This window comes from Necator americanus, chromosome X, assembly GCF_031761385.1.
Source record: "Necator americanus strain Aroian chromosome X, whole genome shotgun sequence".
Classification (NCBI taxonomy): domain Eukaryota; kingdom Metazoa; phylum Nematoda; class Chromadorea; order Rhabditida; family Ancylostomatidae; genus Necator; species Necator americanus.
In genome coordinates, this window is record NC_087376.1 from 5,119,923 (window position 1) to 5,141,575 (window position 21,653).

General features: G+C 34.7%; 3 protein-coding genes across 4 annotated transcripts; 2 read left to right on the forward strand and 1 right to left on the reverse strand.

The window, feature by feature from the left end:
* Positions 1-8,658: 8,658 nt before the first annotated feature.
* On the forward strand, positions 8,659-14,750 carry RB195_021514 (uncharacterized protein; the record flags this gene model as incomplete). Of its 2 annotated transcripts, none has more annotated exons than XM_064208298.1 (6): positions 8,659-8,746; positions 13,216-13,376; positions 13,483-13,574; positions 13,634-13,752; positions 13,848-13,894; positions 14,649-14,750. In XM_064208298.1, 6 exons carry the CDS (start codon positions 8,659-8,661, stop codon positions 14,748-14,750), a joined length of 609 nt encoding a protein of 202 aa, XP_064064179.1. The 2 variants fall into 2 exon arrangements, with proteins under 2 accessions (XP_064064179.1, XP_064064180.1); XM_064208299.1 differs by having other exon boundaries at positions 8,701-8,746.
* A 1,113-nt stretch (positions 14,751-15,863) lies between these two features.
* On the forward strand, positions 15,864-18,658 carry RB195_021515 (uncharacterized protein; the record flags this gene model as incomplete). The annotated part of the gene is made up of 10 exons (XM_064208300.1): positions 15,864-15,926; positions 16,764-16,925; positions 17,059-17,132; positions 17,222-17,304; positions 17,379-17,581; positions 17,681-17,816; positions 17,980-18,105; positions 18,273-18,328; positions 18,398-18,463; positions 18,518-18,658. 10 exons carry the CDS (start codon positions 15,864-15,866, stop codon positions 18,656-18,658), a joined length of 1,110 nt encoding a protein of 369 aa, XP_064064181.1.
* Positions 18,659-18,905: 247 nt separating this feature from the next.
* On the reverse strand, positions 18,906-20,378 carry RB195_021516 (uncharacterized protein; the record flags this gene model as incomplete). Its single annotated transcript, XM_064208301.1, has 3 exons — positions 18,906-18,943; positions 20,100-20,177; positions 20,258-20,378. The coding sequence occupies 3 exons, from the start codon at positions 20,376-20,378 to the stop codon at positions 18,906-18,908; spliced, it is 237 nt and encodes a 78-aa protein (XP_064064182.1).
* Positions 20,379-21,653: the final 1,275 nt, after the last annotated feature.

The window sequence follows — 21,653 nt, forward strand, 5'->3', positions numbered from 1 at the left end:
TTGTTATTTTATTAAAAACCATTTTTTTTTAAATAAAATAAAATTACGAATTAAAAAGATTGATTTTGATTTAAACTCTAGAGTTCAGTGTTCTAAAATAATATACATTTATAACTTCTATGACTGTAATTTTACTGACTATTATTTATTTATTTCATAGTAACTTAGCGGTAACTGCAATTTAACTGATATTTAACTGCTCTCAAGATTTTTCAGAGTTTTTCTTCGGTCGAAACTTCACTATTTCCGAATTGTTGAGGTTTTTCTGGGGTGAACTGGAAGAATGAGTGATTCACACCTCCAAAGGTTTAAATGAAAGCGTTGGCGAATGAAACCACCTAAGAACAGGCGGTGCAAGTGCAATGCAACGTCTAGCAAAAGAAAACAAAGTGATTTTGAACTGTAAACATTTTTTGTCATTCTCTGGAAAAATTGTTTAGTTTACGTTTTTTGTGATTGTTTGAAATTGAGTCTATTTGCTAGGACACTGCCTCTGTAAGGATCTAGATCATCCTTTAACATAATGTGATGGTAAATATGGCAATTAAGACACTACATCACAATAAAATATGCAAAAAACACGAAAAAAAGTTATGCTGAGAGCTAATATTCCAAGAATTGCAGCAAAATAACCATTTATTATTCAGTTTTCGATCATATCATTTAGTGATGATCATTGAAATTTTAGCAAAGGAGGAAAACCGAATGATCGTCGTCTAGAAATACTCACAAAAATTCCAGAAAAATTCAAAATTTTCTACTTATATGAGGAGTAGAGAATCTAGAGAAGTACTCATGCAGTTAGAAATTCTAGGAGGAATCCCGGACAACCAACTACTTCTCTTCCAACTGGAATAAGCCTTGTGAGCTACAACTGACCATATGTGGAGTATTGCGGTTAGAAGGTACAAAAGAAATCTCTACGGATTCGATTCTACTCCTAGGATTTCCGATCGCATTTTTCCTGTATAAGCTATATTATCAACAACCTCAGCACTTAGCAATTAATAAGTATAAGAAGAAATTAATAAGTCTCAGATTTCTTAGTGCAGGAAGTTGAAAGGAAATTGCCAGGGTTTGGACACTACAAGAGTGTGAGTTAGTCGGAGACATTGAACTTGAGTTTACTGATCTGAATAAAAGTAGGTAATCCTAATTCTCCTTTTAAAATTCCTGCTGATCCATTTACCAGATTTGTTTACGTTTATTTGCGGCTAAGATTAAACTAAAAGAGGTAGAAAGTTGGAGAAAAAAGCGAAAGCGAAACTTTGTTGCAATCCAAATTATTCATTCATTACTTAAGCAACGGTTCCGATATGAATAAACAACAACAAACATTTTTAGAGAGAAAACATTAAAGAATCAAAAGATTTATTTATATTTAGTATCAATGCAGCCAGAATTTTAGAAACAAAGGTGAAAAAATTCTCTAAAGTTATTTTTTTCTGTTTTATAACCTATTCTAGCATGAACTGCTTTAAAATTTCAGCTACAAATTTGGAACCGACTAAAAATCCCCATGTTTTATTTTAATAGCATTTTTCTTCTGAAAACTTTCAGAATACTTTCCTGAAAGTTACAATATACTGTAGAATTGGGATTCCTTCTAATCTCTCAATCGTACACCGTATAGTTTAGTCCTAGCGCGTACGATTACTGTAACATCCCGGAACACTTTTGATTTTTAAATGCGTTCAATTGCGCGCTTAGCTGGCTACAAATGGATTCTACAGAACATTTATGATGTGCAAGTTTTTTTTTTTTTTAGGAAAGAAGATGGTAGCGTCCTTGCTTATTTAAATACTAATATAGACGAGAATGAGAATTTGAGCGAAGATGAAATTTTGTGTACGAAAACTGTAACCAAATTGAAAAGAAGATCATTATATCACTCATCCTTCATTTGAGTGCAATTTTATTTTGCAATCTACGTAAATTTTTTACAATTCTTATTCGTAGGTTATGATCAAAACTGTACAATACTTTTTAAGAGTATTATACTTATTTCCTAGGGGTACGATATCCAGAAGTGTTGCTTGACTTGTCGTTGTCCCTCATAAAATTCCGTGATCATATCGAACGTTTCATCACGCTGTCGCATGCACCGTTTGTATTCAATTATTCATGCGCATAAAATCAACGACAAGCAACTTTATTCGTGTCAACTCATAAATTTTAAATTAATAAAAGTAAAAAAAAGAGTTTCTTACCTTATATAATGTTCATTTAAGAACTCATGTGGCAACGATAGCACGTGGATTTTTTGTCAAAAATCAACTCCTAATAATATGAGGAAGTGAAGTTGAGCGGATTCAAAGCGAAGATGTGATTTAAATTCGAAAAAGAAACACGAAAACACCTCTCTCTGTCTATTCAACGACTAATAATTCATCATTGTTTCGATTCTTCGCAGAACGCTATTCTCTGGATGTGTTCCGATTAGTCATTCGCATTCGACGTCCACATGATGAGGAAATCTTTTGCTTTTGTACGATGTTCACATTGTATAATGCGGGAAAAAAAAACTATTCCTGACGAACATTTTATGTGTTAAGAAAACAAAATTTGCATGAATATTATTGAATCAAATAAATTCTAGCCTATACACATCAGCGCTTATGATATTTTTACGATTCCCTTAGGTTATTTCTACATTGCTTTACTTTACATTCACTTTATTTTAACTTTCAACGCTATATTATAATAATATTGCTAAATGTTGAGAAAAAGCATTTTTTTCTAGTAATTTTCAAGGAAAAAAATGAAATTATGTTGTCGGTTCTGATCTACTCCCTTTCCATTTTTAACATACGCAACAATGAATTTTTTGGTGGTTCTCAGTGCAACCTATTGCAATTTTGCATAATTGAGTATTCAGTGATAAAAATAGTTTTTGTTTTCATTTCTCTCTAATAATTCTTAGTTTTCGTCTTTTTTAAATTTTTTTAAATGATTTGTTGACAAAGAGAGAGGCAAGAAGAGGTTGTCACAGATTTTTTTCCTAAATCCACTTGATCAAAAATCTTGTTTAACTCGTTTTTGGTCCTTATTTTTACACATACCACTTAGAACTGTTATTATTGTTTTTAATGTTATTGTTTAATGGTATTTCAACTAAAGTCCTCAATTTTTTTGAAAATCCTGCTCTTCTCATCATTCTCTACGAGGATTACTTTGCTGCCGCTATTCCCATATCCACATCGTTTCCCAACGATGAAGATTCAGCACCCGCATTTTTTTGGGTCCCAGGATATTTACACTCTTTGAAATCACTAGATTTCCTGCAGAAAAAAACTTTTATCAACACTATTTTGTTCCGTTATAAAATGAAAAAATTCAATATTACTTGTTTATTCATTGTGAGTACATGATAAACAGCTTTGGAGAAAAGAAAGGAAGACCAGACCAGAAGCAGCCGGATGACTTAGAGAATAAAGAAATGAAAAAAGATCCATGAGAGAAAGAAGATGAACGGAAGAATTCGTTCAGCTTTCAAAACCCTTTCCTGAGATTTTGCTTCCAGTTTTCCACACCTATTAGCACATCGAAAAGTTAAGGATAAAAAATCATCGTCGACCCTCTACAATACTAAATCTCATCAATATCTCTAAAATATTCGATTTTAACGACCGGCAAGTTTACAGGATTCCAATGGATTGTCGTTTAGAAGTGGGTAAACTTAGAAAAAAACATTTTTACGTCTAAAAATCTTGTCAATAACACTTTGTGCTTTCGTTTACACTAGCCCTTTCATACGCTGAGCAACGTCTTCGTACCTGTGCTTTCTCAGCTAAACTTATTTTTGTTTATTTTTCTATGGGACCTGTTTTTTCTTTTCTTTTCTTTGTAGGCGGCAACCTAAGCCCAAAATGTAACTGTCTTTCCTACCAAATACTTCCTACATTTCAATATTATAATAATAATATTGAAATTTGATTTAAGATTTATTGTTATTTGACTTTTGTTTTAGTTTATTTATTTTTCATTCATTTATTTTATCATTTTTATCTTAATAGCTGCAGGTTATGCAATATTGCAGAAGATTACTATCGTTTGACGCATTCCCTCGCCTGTTTGACTCAAGGAAATGCCTCAAGATAAAAAATAGGTAAATCTAATATTCAAATTTGTAATTCGTCATTAAGGAATTTTAAGAACACTATCCGAACACTGTCACTGATATTTTCAGAAAATACTCTTATCACCATTAATAAGTTCCGGTCATTATCAAAATCTGAAAAATTTCGAACTCTTTCGGTGATGTCTCGTGTGTGAAGAATAAAAAAGAACCTTCTACTACTACTATATTCAGAATCGTTAATTCATTAATTTTCTCAAAACTAATTCTGCATTTGAATGAACCTCTGAAAAAATCTGAATCTTGTGGAAAAGATTCATGTTTATGAGCTTGTTTGTTCCAAAGAACAAATCCTGAACGACCCAAGACACCAGTTATCCGTTTACATGCACTTTTAGACTCTTTTCAACCAAGTCAACTCATTTTAGTTGTATATTGATTAGTAATTTGAGAAAACATTAGACTTAGATCGAACTTTTCTAGACAGACCTCCACATGTAAAAAAACATCCAAATTTGCCGATTTTGAATGTGATTTGTTCCTTCAATTCGACTTAGATTTAGTTATTCTTTCCTATTCCTTCGACGGGTGTAGCGCAATCGAAAAGAGCTCCCGCTGTGTCCGCACAATCGATCGGAGGTTCGAATCCGCCCTAGTACTCACCAAGCCTTTTATCTCTTCGGGCTCAATAAATTGGCACTAGATTTGTCTGAAAGGATAAAAACACTGACTTGACACATCGGCTAACCCCGCGAGTCATTTTATAGGCCAGTTACATGTTCGTAAATGTCAAACGATCCTGAATTGAAGTGAACGTGGTGGTGCATCCGGAGTGGATTAATTAACGCCAAACACTTCATCCTTTACCCTTTTCCTTATTCAAAACAAATCAGGATTGCACATTTGTTATTAAAGAACACGTTTTCTAATACAGAGGTCCCTAGGATCTAAGTGATCTTTTTGCGAGGTCCATTGTGGCTGTATCCACATTTTGCTACATCTCTGGATCTGAAAGGGCACAGCATCTCTCAGCGGTATGAATCCACTGAATATTTCGCACTGATCGAAAACACGATCATCCTGAATTTACTCCACCAAATGAAAGATTATCCGGAAATTCCACAAAATCAACCATTACGATACTATTCTACCTCTGGTTCCGAAAAATCAGATCATTTAAAAGACTAGGACTTGCATTTTTTCCAAAAACTCCCAATTTTTCTGTTGTAAAATGTTGTTTTTTTTACTGCTTGATTTATAAGGTTGTTATGTGGGAATCTTTACTATATTTTAATTTTTCTCAAAATGTGTCCAGACTTTTATCCGTGTCTAAATTCACCAGCATCCTATCTATTTCTACGTTATCTCGAACCCCCTCCCGTCCAAAAGATTCAGAACTTCTTTTGGACGGAGGAGGTTCGAGATAAAACGAACTTTAAAAAAGCGAACAACAATTTTTGATACATTTCCTAGAATACTGAAAACAGCATGAGGGTATTACCGTACTCCTTAGGTTCAGGAAGGAAAGAAGTTTAGTTAGTTAGCACATTCCTAGATGTTCTGTTTAACGATGCCACACTCATCGACGACAGATAACAGCAAATTTTATCAGAGAATCACCCATGACTAGATATGTTTGTGCGAATTATAATGTTCTAAAGAAATTTTCCGAATTTAAAATGCTTTGACGTCAAGATGAACAAGAAAAAACGCTTTTCAACGTCAGCGAAGCCGCTATATGAAAACATCTACGGAGTGATAGGAGTGCACACGGTCAGAATGATGTAGTAGTAATATTTGTGCGTGCTAACTTTCATGGATAGGATTCATTGGAATATAATTAATCAAACGTCAGCTCGTCAACAACAAAAGTCAGCTTTCTTGATTCGCAAAAAAAAAATTACCTCTTACTCGAATTCTTAGCTCCTAGATTCAAAAGAAAAGAGCGTCTACAGCGAGGATGATTGAGTACAAGTTGAAGATTGCCAAATATTGCTATATCTCATAAGTTTCTTTATACGGTCGCCAATTTTTTAACTCTGCTTTGACGAGAGTATCCTGAGTCTCAGGCCAGAAAAATCGAGAACCTCAGATTTTTCAGGTCAGATCGATAGACGAAGGTTATTGAGTATTTTGTTGACTTTAATGTTGACTAGAATATCTTCATTGTTAAAAAAATAAAAATCCCAGAAAAATTGGAGTAAAAAAATTATGAGGCAACCTAATAGTTGGGTCCTCATTGTAAACGTATCCTGGACATGCCGTGAAAATGGAGAATGAATGAAAGGTGAACTAAATTGAAGAATTGGAGCTGTGTTAATGGGGTTCGCATCCGTGAACGAAGCTGCGGACTAACTGATGGACTACGTCCTTCATGCTCACCGGTTCCATTTGACTTACTTCTTCCAGTACTCTGTTACGCAGCGAGGATGTGGAAGAACAATCCAGGCAGTCCAAGATGTTATTTTCCACCCGTAAAGCGCTTATAAGGTCTCTTCTGAAGTTTACGTGCCTCACACAAACGGGACCTCTGAATCGCAATTCTAATCCTTGAAAAATTTTCCGTCTCCTACCGGAGCACACGTTGAAAGCGAAGCATAGAAGGGTAGGTCCTATTGTGAGAAGATCCGACGATGGATTGGCTCAAAAAACGTTAGGATGGATTCTAGGAGTTTCTGAATTCTCTCACAGGATGCTTTCAACGAGATGTGTCGTGGATGTGTTTGTAGCACAGATGGACTCTAGCTAAGAACTCAGCTAGATACTGCTTAAGGATCTCGTTAACTTCAGTCATGAAGCTTACGGACATCTTGGGCGACTACTGTAAGAGGAGGAAATGAACGGAAGCTATGCTGATGTTCGTACTATCGGCGAAGATCGGCTATCCAAGTACCTAAGTAAATAAACATATTTAAAAGCGAATTTAACGAGGTGCGAATCCCAATTCCAGTGACAATAGCAAAAATATGCCTCCCATCAAATGTGCCAATTTTCTGGATCTATCGCTTTGAAATCAATATGCTGTTTAACTTAAAAACTTAGCGGTTAGTGTGTTCAGCAAAAGAGAACACCTCAACAAATTAGATTGTTTCTAAAAATTCCAGGACAACAACGTTCGTATGGATCTTCTTTGTTGTCATTGCTTATCGAAATTGGGTGTGTCCCTAAAATGACGTGACAGAATTTATGAGAGCTCAGATTGGACTAATCATGACTGTTTATTGTGATAATATCTATAAAAACTCTTTAAGAGAGGTTATGCAAACAGAGAAATTTTTAGATATCATTGAATGTATTAAATACGGTATTATTTTGCATAAAATGTTAGTCATTCAAAATTTCCACGTACTCTTAACGTGATCACCATCAAAAATTCTCCGTAAAATTGTTGAATTCCTCGAAGGATATCCTTTACGAAGCTTCTGGAATTTATTCTTCTAAAACCGACTTTTTGTATTTTGTTCTGTAATTCTTGCATTTCATCATGTTTGCAATAATCAGTATCGGTACAGAGTGCATTTTTCCGTGCAAAATTCCTCGTTACGTTTTTGTAAACATTCAGAGGCTTATAGAGAGATTCGTCACAAATTCAAAGGTCAGATGTGGAAAAAAAATCTAAATTCTGCTGCATTCTGATAAGTACATAGGAGTGTTGTCTGCTGATAATTAACCATATTCATCACTTTATTCCCCCTTTCATCTATCGTTGCATCATCTTCTTTGAAAGCGGTTCCGCATTCAATAATCCACAAACTGACGTTTCTCTCTGATCCTGTTAGGAGTTATTTGATTTCTTTAACAATTCCTCTTATCTGCGCATACATACGATACAAAAGGAAAGAGTTTTTCCCAGTTTCCCAGTTGTCGACCGTATGATTCTCCTTAAGCAAGGAGTTTTTTCTTTCGTGGTGAAACAAATAAAATCCTAGATCAGAAACGTTCCCCTACGAGATAAAAATCCTGGAAAATTGTTTAGAATTCTCTCATATACTAATTATAAGTTAAATAATGCTTATATTACAGCTTCAGTGAGTTTTGTATTCCTGAAAAATTATAATTAAATTCTATAGGATATAATTGTAATTGTGTAATTAAAATATGCTTTTGTGGAAGCAGTTTTTTTCTCCTATAATTTTGTCATATTTTTCCAGTCAAAATTACATTCAACGATATAGACGTTCAATTGTAGTTTCATATTCCATTTGTACATCGTTGTGATCCATCATATGCAAATAAGCAGAAGATCGATGCACCGATGCAATTCAACGTCTATAAAAGCACTTCTATCGTCAGATCGTCTTCTATTTTAATGGAGAATCCGCGGTCGACAAATTTACTAATACTATAATTTGTTTTTTTTTACTCTTTAAATATTCCTTATCCGATTCTTCTTGGATATTTTTTCTTTCTTCCATAAAGTGATCCAACCAGGAATGTTCAAATGTTGATTGATGTTGTTGTCATCGATTCATTCCCGCCATTTGATTAATCCCACCTACTATGATTAGCTGAACGTTTTGTACGTTTAAAAATTGATTCATTCATAATTGGATCATAAAATTCAAATTTCAGATTCCACAATGTGTTTCTCTATGTGTGCACAGATTGTTTACGGTATTATAATGTTTGCGTGTCTTGCGCTAACTCTTGGAGCAATGTTCACGTCAAGTTTGTTTTCTTTTTTTTTCTCGCTCTTTGGGAATATTTTCCTGCCTTTTTTTTTCTTCAATGTGAATTTATTTCTTTCATATACGTACATATTGATGACGTGGTGAGCGTTGAACATGGAAATCATTGAAGCACAGCTTATTAAATGCATATATCGATGTTAGAACGGAAATCTAACGGGGAGAACGTGGCTTCCACTTCAAATAACGAAAATAATGCGAATAAAGGGAAGAATTCCATTAAAAACGTATGGAATCTGTAGCAACGTTAAAATTTTCACTACGGATTTGTAGAAGTTATGAATTCCATTTGAATAAAATCTTAATTTTTCTTCAAATTTTCCATGCAAAATTCGTGTCAAATTCATCAAATCGACAGACTCTCACATTTTTTGGCGATTCCTTTCTGTTAGCATGCACTTACATGTGTAAATAGTGAACGGTATTGTGCAGAGGCATCGTTTTCTTCCTAGAAAATCAATAGATCGGATCCGAATAGGAGGTCCATGTATGTAATTTTGATCCTTCGTCATTAATCTTGAGATTTATTTGCTGCCGCTCTTTGCTATCCTTATATTCATCAGACAAAATCCATTAGTTTTAAGCAAACATTGTTAGTTAGACGTTAATTCCAGGAAGGCATGTTTGAGTTGTTTTAAAATTAAAATGTTTTCGGAAATGTGAGATATATAAGTCGCGATCCTGTTAGCTCAGATGAAAACATGATGATGAAAACAAAAAAAAAAGAATATTTGCATCCACTCTCAGTTTTTTTTCAGGAATTTACCTAGATCTAAACATATAGAGATTGTATAATTTGAGTATTATGATTCACATGAGCGGTGTAGCGCAGTCGGTTAGCGGTTCCGCTGTAATTGCGCGATCGATCGATGGTTTGAAGCCGCTCCAGTCGCGACCGAACAATTCATCCCTTAAGGATCGATAAATTGCTATAAAACATGTCTGAGAGGATAAAATCCTAACTTAACAGATCGGCAATCATCCGCAAGTGATTGTATAGGCTGTTCATACTTTCGTAAACCTCAATCGAACGCTGAGTCAAAATCAAACGCGTAGGTGCATCCTCACGAGGACTTTATCCTCAATCTTTTGTTACACTTCACTTACAGTATTCCTATCAAAATTTTGGTATGTCATTTCATTTCATGCTCACACGTATATTAGAATCAGCTGCCAATTTTCCTCTGCTCTTGAATTTTTAGAATTTTTTTTTCACTAAAGATAATAAAGGTAATCGTTTTGTCTTGTCTTGTGACATATAATATGATTGTTATTTTATTTTATTTTTTCAAAAAAAAAAACATGTGACAATGTAAGCATGCGATGTTTGAATGTAAACACATCCGGCATTATTGTTTGATAAATTAGACGTCAATAGAGATGAAGAGGAAACGATAAATCTGTAGAAGGGAAAAATAAGAAAAAGAGAATGTGAAATGGATTAATTTTTGCAATTTTTTTAAGTGTTTGAAAAAAAAGTTTTTTTAGCATACAAAATCTCTTTAACATATTGTAGAAAAAAAATGTGCTAATAATTTCTATATACAGTAGGTGTTTGTTTATTTGATTAGGATTATAACAACTATACGCTACTACTTATTATAACTATAATTATATTAATCGTTCTAAGAAGGCACGGTTGCATCATTTCCTTGTTTATCTCTACATGACGTTCAAGGAAAATTTCTCCTGCTGTTGATTCTATTTCGTGGACAACGAAACTTTTTGTATGATATGGTCACTGTTTTTGAAGTGTCAACCATCCCATCGCTTATCTGTTAAGCGCATATATATTGGCGACAATCTATAGTCCATTTATGACTGTCACTTATTCATCGGAATTCAGATGATATCAGCCGATAATAATTTTTTCTACTCGGTCTATCCCGAATTAACATAAAGGAATTCGTGCACTATTTAAAAAAAAGTAAAAGGATAAATGATAAAGTATCTGGCATTTATTAATCCACTTGGGATGCGCCCCCACGTTCATTTCAATTCAGGATCGTTTGAGGTTTAGGGGATGTGTAACTGGCCACTAGAATGACTTGCGGAGCTAGCCGATGTATCAAGTCAGTGTGTTTATCCTCACAGACAAGTCTGATACCAATTTTGCGACCCCGAAGGGATGAAAAGATTGGTTTGCACTAGGGTGGATTCGAACCTCTCATCGATCATGTGGCTACAACGGACCTCTAAACGACTGCACCACACCCGCCCCGAACTTTTCAAATAGTCTTGTGAATTCGAAAAGGAACACTTCGACTTAGAGGGAGCACTCTGCCTCGAGAATTTTGTTCGATTTTATCGTTTATACTAGTAACGTGCGACATGTGCTTGCTGAAGATCCAACTAGACTATCGAAAAAACCAGGAAGAATCAATAAATTACTACTATAGTTCCACAGCAATTTCACATATAGGAACGAAAAAACTCTTTAGTAACAACTCATTTCACAGTTTTGTTCCATTCGAGTGGGCCTGGAGTTCGGGCTATGGAATCCGGAGTGGCTCCGCTCATCTTCCCTGTATTTTGTGAAATTGTAAAATATTCCCATCTTGTAAAAAAAAAACGGCGCGAGAACCGCCTTAGTTCCTACGTTAGAACACCCCACCTTTGAACAGCACTCATTGATTCCTCAATGATTCCCCATTTGATCTCACTGACCCTCGACCACTCGCACGTGGAAGCGGCGCGTGCACGAGGCCGACGCATTGCAGTTAGCTTCGTAGGAAAGAACGCAGTCTTCCACGCCTTTTACGAACCTTAGGGGAGGACCGAGCCACAGGAGTTTCCTAGAAGTTTTTCTAGGAGTTTCTGTACCACGACAAAATCGTGGTAAACTGGTTTTAAAAGAACTGTATCACGAAACTTACGATGTTGGGGCTCTGCTATGAAATGTAGTGTTTGGTGTGTGGATTACAAACGAGACCGTGGTCCCGTCCAATTCCTTCTAATTGTTCTGAAAAACGGCGTGGAATATGACCTTTTCTCCTACGAAGTATGTTAGAACGCCTCAATCCTGTGAACGCGACGCATCCACGAGCGAGTGGCCGAAAATCAATTGGATCTCCTCAGCAGCGTCTTCTAGTCGAAATTATAGTGTGTTTAGGAACAGGGAGGTGTATAAAAGGTGGGCCCTCTAAGATACCTCGTAGGAACAAACGCCGTCTCCCACGCCGTTTTTCAGGACGATTGGAGAGGTGGCCCCAACATCGTCGGTTCTGTAAAACGCTGAATTTAAAGTGTTTGCATTGCAGGGAGGTTCTATTCAATTTATATGCACATATTAGGAGTAAGAAAAAGGATTATTTAATGCAATCGAACGACAGCGGCCATTTTTAAGGGAAAAAGCCGGGAAGAAGAGGATTAATATTAGCAAATACTGATGGAAATGACCACGATTACGGTGAAGGCATCATCAAAAACTTCGAGATTTTCACATCAAATCAAATTTTTATGGAAGTTGACATCAACAATCCGTGAAAACAGCTAACGTAATGAAGATCACACATGATACTACCTGGATCAATATACTCTTGCAACGATCCTGAATATATCTGTATGGCCTACTACGAAAACGATAGCATGTAACTTGTTTCGCGAACAATGCTACACAGCTATTTGACCACGGAGAACTTTATGAATTCATACGAAATCCTATTGCTCAATCATCAAGTAAACAAAAATTTTCTAGGATGCTTCCATTCCAGACATAGGTCTTCAACGGCACCTTGCACATCCTTGTAAAGATCGCTAAAGTGTCAAAATCCATCTGAGGAATGTGCAGATAGACTTCTGAAACAAAGATTTCAGAAATTTCTCACTAGAAATTTTTGTTTTGCTTACTGGATCAAAAAATACTAAGTACACAAAGGTTTTTCACTAATACTGGGCTTTCATTGTGTCCATACCGGAAAAAGGAGGGATATGACAGAGCCAGAAGCTGTCTAGAGGCCTACATTTTCTCACAAATACCGGTCATCCAGAGACATTCCTAAGGTTTCGGCGATAACTTCACACTATGTTGAATACTCTATGATTTCTCTTTGATCCGATTGAAGTAAAAGCCTCTAATTTTTAATTATATCAGTTTATAGAAATGGAACTTTTTGTAAAATTTAGTAGAAACAAATGGGTACTGATTGCCACAAAACGTTGTGCAATAATTCAAGGATATTTTCTGAAGAAAATAATTTCTAAAAAAAATGAAAATTTTCGCAGACAAGAACTGATGGTTCGTGCACTGCAGTGGTGTTCTATGCGCTGAACAATAATTCACAAAACTTTGTAGAAAAGAAATAAATTTTAGCCACAAATATATTTTTATAGAAACTTTATTTAGGATAATGTGCAGTAGAAAACTTTCTCTTTTCTTCACACATAACACCAACAAAACTTCTCCTCTTTAGATATTTTATTGAATTTTATTCTTTTACTTTATTCCAGATTGGAGACAGATCACAGGAACTGTAGAGCAATCCCTTCTAAATCGTTCAATCCCTGAAAGTATGGGATTATTTTCGTTCGCTTGTCGAATGCCTGGAGATACGAACAGTACAAGTAGTGGAAAATTTATAGATTTGACATATTGCGAAGAATGGTGGAATGTAAGTTTTTTTTGAATTTAATAAAGTAGACCTTATGATAAGTTAATTTTTGTTATTTTTATTTTACATTTGTTTTTCATTTATCTATTTATTTACTATTTTACAGAATTTACAAACTTGGGAGAGAATTGTAAGTGCAGCTATGGTGTTGGCAGCCTTGATAGAGGCGTTTGCGTTCGTATGGAATCTATTTACTTGGTATAGACGATTTTTTTGACTTTTTTTAAATTTACAAATTAGGTGTTTGTTTATTTTAGGTGTGCATGTTGTTGTAAACAATGCCTCCTACATCCATTGACGTTAGCCTCTCTGTGTGCTGCCATCTCTTTGGCTACAGCCGTTGTCGTCTACGGATTAAACAATCAGAGTGCATTTCGTATGTGTTAAAAAAATATCTGCAAAAAATATTTTATTCGATATTTGAGGAAATGATATCGGAATGAACTGAGTAGTTAAAATGATTTATTTCAGAAGGTGTACAGAACTGGGATGACATCAAGGATAAGATCAGTACAGAGGTACAGATAAACTCTTCAAGGCTAATTCTTCATTCTGGATTACCTGCCTCTGCTAAGCTAAAGATAATATGCTTCTAACTTTTACTACAGTTGATGAAAGAAAACTCTACAAAAAATTTATTCATTTTATACTATACTTTATAATATTTTTTGAATGCTATATTTTATACTTCTCTGAAGAGTTAAGAAGTAATCCTCTATTGAATTCGAAAATACCTAATAACTCCGACTTCTTGTTTCGCATGTCCAGAAATATTAGTATCTAAACCTTTCCTCATTCTTCCCAAACATGAAATTATATTATTTTCAAAAGTAAACAAAATCGCGCTCATAAAAAAGTCATTTCTCTGCTCTAGTCTACTATCTACTTTTTTTTACCATTATTTTGTTACATTTCATAAAGTTGATAGTTGTAACAGATTTTTTAACGGTATCCAAATGTTCGATAAAGAAACCTACTTATATTCAAAACATTGGAAATTTGTATACAAAATTCTCGCTGTCGTTTTCTTGGATTACAGGGAGCTGTTTCATGTTTTTTTACTAGAATTTTCATATCCACCTTCAATTTTTCTTTTTCGTACTAGTTTCTTCAAAGTTATGTTGTTGGAATTTCTTCCATCCGACGAGGTTCAAATGAACATGTAGGATTTGAAAATGAGGGATTTCTTTTTGAAATAACCTAAAAACTCCTTATCTATTGGTAAATTGAGTGTAATGGATTTTAAATTTTGGCTACAATCGTTAATTTCAGGTTGGATATTCGTTTTGGTTAGCATGTGCAGCGTTAGTGTTAGCGGTTGCCGATACAGCTGTTGGGACATTCGCTGTATGTATGGGCGATAGTTGTGTCTAATCCAGAATCGACAAGTACGAATCCATAAATGTTCTCATAGTAACATGTGAAAATGGAGCATTTCAACGAACGTTCGTCATCGATATATTTATCATCATTTAGCACTTTTTTTTCTCTTAATGTATTTATAACCAATTTATAACCATTTACTTAATTTAAGTGATATTTTGCCGAACACTTGCCTTATAACACTATTTGCGACTTTTAGAATAAATCAAATCTTTAGACATTGAAATCACTAATCAGCTGTTGTATTCCTGAATTTATTCGAATTTTCATATAAATGAAAAATGTAGTATTCCATCGTTCTGTTTTGTCTTTTTCCATATTAAATATGAACGGATCGGTTTACTTGAAAACACATCACTAATAAAAATTAACGTAGAGGTTGTCATCTTGTGTTAGGAGAAAAACAAAAAAGAGGAAAAGGGAAAGTTGTTCGAAAGATGAAGATTGTTTCAGAATTACTACAATTACTAGAGGGGGAGGGGCAAACGATAGCACATCACCCACGCATCAATCCACAAAAATTTACAAGGAACTGAAATTAATGAAAAATCGCATTAGCGGTACTGAATTGTTCACTTCCACTTTGTTTTTCGGGAGAATTTTTACAAACGTAATTTTTGCACAGCTATCAAAATTTCTAAAGAACAATGTCCTATGCTGGATGTGCTTTCCCCGTCTCCCGAAAAAACTGCTTCGTTTTCAGAGACAACGTTCTTTAAAGGGATCGCATCACGAAACTGATTATGTTGGGATCTATCCACAATCCAGGAGACAAGAGATGTGTAGTTTGCACGGGCGCTAACACGTTCAATTCCATCTCCAATCCAGAGAAAACCGTAAGAAACGGTGTTAGCTGCACCCCCAAACGATACAACTTAATACATGTGATATTGGATTACATTGCTGAATGGTACCGTTGCTACTTGCTGTCCTACCGGATGTGGATAGAAAAACCTGCTATAATGTGCAGATGGATTTACAAAATCAATTATCACACTTTTCCTGCTTTTGTGTCAACATACACAGTACACGTAGCTGCTCTAATACAGCTGCTACAGATCCAGTAAAAATCGCGAAATTTTCGTCCGTCCTACGAATCCGGATATGCCCGATCTCATTTCCCTCACTTCAACAACTCTTACACTTATAGCATCAGCTTTCATTGCGGTAAGATTTTAGAATCTTTTCGAGAAAACTTATTCAACATATCTAAACGGTGAAAACCCCAAGATACATGTGTTCTCACTGAAATTCTCTGGATAAACCTGTTCTTGAAAACCTTTTACTTTATGTCTGCTATATGATTTACAATATTTCTCGAAGCATTTTTTCATTCTTCATCACCTTTTCCTGCGTTTTTCTTTTTTTTTTCTTCATCCGGAAGAACATCAGGTCCACTGAAATTCTAGTGGATCTCCCAGGTAAAACATTTTTTGGACCAATGATTTTGGAGCTGAATACAGTTTGTGAGCAGAAGCAGGCTGTAGTGGATTTAAAAACATACAGATCCGCAGGTGAAGATGACAAATAATAATTAATTAAACTGAAATTTTCAAATAATAAATGAGAATAGATAAGGATATGCGTTAACCTAATCTAACCTAATTTAATCTATCACAAATTTCTATCCTGAAATGAGGAGTTAAATATTAACTTAATAGATCTTCGTAAGAAAAGTAGTTTTTTTTTTCGGATTTTTCTCCTTGGAAAAAACGTCTTAAGTTCCCTTGTTCCTTCCTTTTACACGTGATGAGTATTAAATAGTAAAAATTTTCTTGTAATGCAGAATACCTGGTTTTTTTGAAGCTATTGTTCTTACTTTAACTTTTTCACGCTTTTTACTTCCTATAAAGGCTACTGTGAATATTTTTTGTCTGCAAAAAAGCGCCACCACCAATTTCTCCAATTTTCCAACTTTTGTGAAAAAAATAGCGCTATTTTTTCATGAAAGAGGTATTTCACAAACCTCTACCTTAAATGATCTTCTAAAAATTATCATTTTAGCACTATCTATTTGGATCGCTGGATGGCACCTTTCTTAGCCACACTGGATCCGAAACAAGTGAAACGGGAAAATTAAAAAAACAGAGCGCCGGTCTCTCGCAACGTGCCAAAGAAAAGGAGGAAATCATTTTGAAAAAACTTTTGAGTAAGGATGAGTATGAGGTATGTGCAAATGTTGCTGGACTATAGGGGTTCAAGCTCCCTATAGAACAAAATATTCGGAAGACTGACCAATTGGCGACGAGAGCTTCTGTTCAGGACCACTAATAGTTTCACTGTCCCGCTATTTTTTCAGATAGACGAGTTTTGCAGTGGAATGGATCAAGTATGTTTTGTAATCATGGACAGAGTCAGAAACGTTACTGGTCGGTGAGTGATTATACAAAGTTCAAGGAAGACGTGTGTAAACTGATGCAACGGATAAATATCCGAAAATCTTCCGAGATACGCTTTTTTAGAATCTTGGCATTCCGTAGATTAAAGCGAAAGGGACCTCAAGGTGTTTTGACGTTATCAGAAACGAGACTTCAACCTCCATCTCGTAAGGAATTAAGCGCGAATCGATTGTAATCGATTATTGATTTTATAGAAATCTCATGCTGATCATTATTTCAGCACTGACATGGAAAAATTTCAATTCAAAAACATGGAAAGTTAGAAAAGATACAGCACGTCTCGTATACGCAAGAGTGATGATCGCTGGATCTTTTATGAGTGGAGCGCTACAGTTTAACACAACCAAAAAACAGGATGTACTCATTATTGGACTTGGAGGAGGAGTAATTAACAATTACCTAACTACAATGAAAAATCAGAAGGTGAGAGAAAAACGGGTAAAACTTAAAATTCACTCTATTTCTCTCATCAAACATATGACTGAAGAACAGCGAATATTTTGAAAATCAAAACCTGTTTAGTTGAATGTGACGGTTGTGGAAATTGATCCTGTAATGAAAAAAATCGCAGAAAAATGGTTCGATTTTCAAGAATCACCATTACACCGTATTATTATTGATGATGGTGTAAGATTTATGTATGAAGCAGCAAAAAGAGGTTCGACTTCTCTTAACAGCTTCTAAAATTATAGTTCATTTTTTATCCAGATACCCATCCTTCTAAGCGGTACTTTCGATTTTTTGTTTTGATTTTTATGGATTTTTTTCGTCGTTTAGCTTCCGCATTATACATTGAAGACGTTGAAAAAAAATGCATTTAGGAGAGAAATACAATGTTGTTCTTCTCGATGTCAGCTACAATATCATTCTTCCATTGATGGGTCCAACTCAGGATTTTCTTAAGGATGATGTGATTGCATCAATGAGAGCAATTACTGCTAACGATGGTAATAAATAATTAATGTTATAATTTTAAAAAATGTTATACAAAACTACCCATGGATGTACTGGAGGTACCCATGGACCCATCACACGTTGTTGCTAATTTAAAATATTTCAAAAAAGAATAGAGAGTGTTATTTTTGGAATTTTTTCCAATAATTCTCATTAACAGGCGCTGCTATTATCAATACTGTTACCTCGAAGGACGCAAGAGATGCAGCTAACGCGGTGAATATATAATACTTATTATTATTAATATTTATTTTATATAATTATCGATTCTAATTATGTGTTCAGGTGCATTTCGCCTATTCTCGTCATTATCCATCATGTTATTTCATGGAACATGCCGGTAGAGATAAGGTACTTTACCTGCTGTTATAAATTTTAATCAATTCACACGCTGAATTTTTTTAGATGCTTTTCTGTTCGGCAAAGAAGAAAAATTCGTGGCTTGACAATAGAGATGAACTTTACAATCGTTACATAGCTGTGGATGATGCCCTCGGATTTCAGCTAACCTTAAGAGATCAATGTTCTAGTTATCCGTTGGATTGACAGGATTAAGAAAAAATTTTTTGGTATTGAGATGTATCATATTCTTCTTTCCACAATTTTCCACTCTTCTTACTCATAGACCTCTGATTTCTGGGACTTCGGAATCAACAATCTTCCCCATCCATGGATAGAGATAATCGTACATTTGTTGATTAGAAATATCCTTATTATTGAATAGAAATAAAAGTATGAAGAAAAATGCAGAGAAACTTATCGGACAGAATAAAACATGATTGCTGACCATTGATCATCGTTCATCATCGTTCATTGAGAAAACATCAATCACTTAAATTACTTTTAAAGCTGGTTATCCATATTTTTTTTGGAAGAAAAATTAATTTCAACATTACAGAAAAAGAAAGAATGAAGTTTCCATTTGCAGTTTCGGATGAATTACGTTTATAATCCGAGTCCACCGCATATTTTTTTTACGTATGCTTCTTAAGATCTATGAAATAGGTAATCCACATTAAATATCGGCATCAAACCAAAACTCTTTTCCTGAAGTTTCAAAAAATCAGATTATTCGAGTGATTATATTTTTAACCTTGACACGTATGTGTTACGAAAGACTTATGGATGGTTCTTTCCTTGAAAAGAATTCTTATCTCAAAATATGCTATGACTCAAAAATATGATAAAATTTTGCATGAAAAGAACTCTGATCCTGACCACAGTGTGAATATTATGGGAAAAAAATTGCAATAACATTTGCATTCATTTGCTTTTCAACTGTATTTTTTTGCAAATTTCTCGAATACAGTAGAATTTATGATACAAAGGTAGGATGAATTCTGGAAGGGAATGTTTTGTTTGTAAATTAACACATGATTACAGATTTTTTTCGTGACCAGTTATGTCGTTCAAGCATTTGGAGTGGCCAAAGTTCTAATTGAGAAGAGATTTCTAGGATTCACCTTAGACGAAATTTCATTTCATCCGAATTAGGATTGATCCACTCACTTTTTTTCAACATTTATCAAAAAAACTGAACTAATGTTAATTGTCGAAATAATGTAATTAGTGGAAGTAGTTTCAGGAGTATTCATGCTTACAAAGTTAATGTTTTTACATTTTCCAAATAGTAGTTTCTGTTTTGAAAGTAGTTGAGTTTAATTGATTAAAATCAATTTCTGTTTATCCTACTATGCGCATCCTTAATTTCCTTGTTGTGGAATTTTCTACCATACTATAGTCATAAACAAAACAACATCCTGAATTGTACTGCACAGTAGGGTTGCACTGGTTGAATCGATTTTATTCACTCATTCTATCGACGACTCGTATGATTTGGCTGATCAAATAAAGTGGAAGCAAAGAATTTGTTTGCTAAAAAAAGCAAAAGATAGACACTTTGGAAAAGACTATGTGTGCATCGCTGTAGAACCATGAGCGACCCAAAATCAGAACTTTGAATAAATATAAACCGCATTAATAAAACCTTCTCCATGGCGGGTGTAAAGCAGTCGGTAAGATGCTTCGCTGTGGCTGAACGATCGATCGGAGGTTCGGATTCGTCCTAATGCAAACCAAACTCTTCATCCCTCCGAGAGTCGATAAATTGGTTCCAGACTTGTCCGCGAGGATAAAAACACTTACTTGACACATCAGATAGCTCCAGCAAGTAATTGTATAAGTCAGTTACACGTTCGTGAACCTCAAATGATTCTGAATTGAAGTGATCGTGATGGCGCATCCCAAGCGGATTGATTAACGCCATACAAATTATCCATTATTAAAATTCTAAGTTGCTGAAACTACACTATCCTCAACAAAACTCTATAAAATTTTCAAATCTGCAGCAAATACTTAAAGGCATCACTCCACGAATTTGAGGTGGCATGGATTTCAGGTAGAGTATTCTTTTAAGAGATAGAAGATTATGGAGAGGAGGGTGATCCCGTCCATTTCTTCCTAATTGTCGTAAAAAACGGCCCGAAAGATGCGGCGCCGCACTAGGCTGGAGCGCTCCAATCGAACTCCTTGTAGAAAATAGTGCGCCAAAACGCCTGAAGCCGTATCCTCCGAGCCGTTTTTTACGGCAATTAGGAAGAAATGGACGGAATCACCCTCCTCTCCATAATCTACTTTCCCTTATACTACTCTACCTGAAATCCGTGCCACCTCAGATTCGTGGAGTGATGCCTTTAAAGGAGAAAGGTGGAATTCTCCATAAATTCCCAATGTTTTACGGTTTTTTTTAAATAAAATAAAATAAAATAAAATAAACAGAACATAAAATCAACAGATGTTCTTGATAGTGATCCCCTAAAGGAAAATTAGTAATATAACTTTGAAAAAGGAAACTTACAGCGGAAAAAAACGAATACTGGAACAGAAACAGAATTGTGATGCACCTAGAATAACTACTTGGATTTCCAAGGATTAAGGATTTCTCCAAGCCATAAGTATTTGGAAATAAAACGAAAAACGAATTTTTAAATTCCCATCGAAACCTTGACCGTGTGCTTCACCTTGTCCTCAAATGTTCCACTGAAAACGAGTGGTTGTGTATCTTGCGATCAAACGTGGGTGTTTCTACCCTCATAACTTATCGAGCACACCTCAGCGTTCTTATCTTATTCTAATGAAAAACCACATCAATTTACAAAATTTGATTATAGCACTTACTTAGATACTTACTTACTTACTTAGTTTTTTATATTAATATATCTATAAGTAATAATGTAGAATATTTGTATCAATATATCTATGAGTATTAATATTAGTATATTTATGTATTAGTATATATTGCCACCAAACACATCCAGCTATACAAGACATTCCAAGATTTTTGTCGATTCCAAACGGAATACTGTATTAAAGAAATGACAAAATAGTAATAAATAAAACTTAAAACGTAATAATACAAATACATAGTGTTACATAATAATAGCAATAAATAACAAAAACAAAATAAAAGCAAGAATAAAAGAAACAAGAAAAATAAAAACTATCTTCGGACTACATAGGCGTAATTCAAAAGGAAATTCTA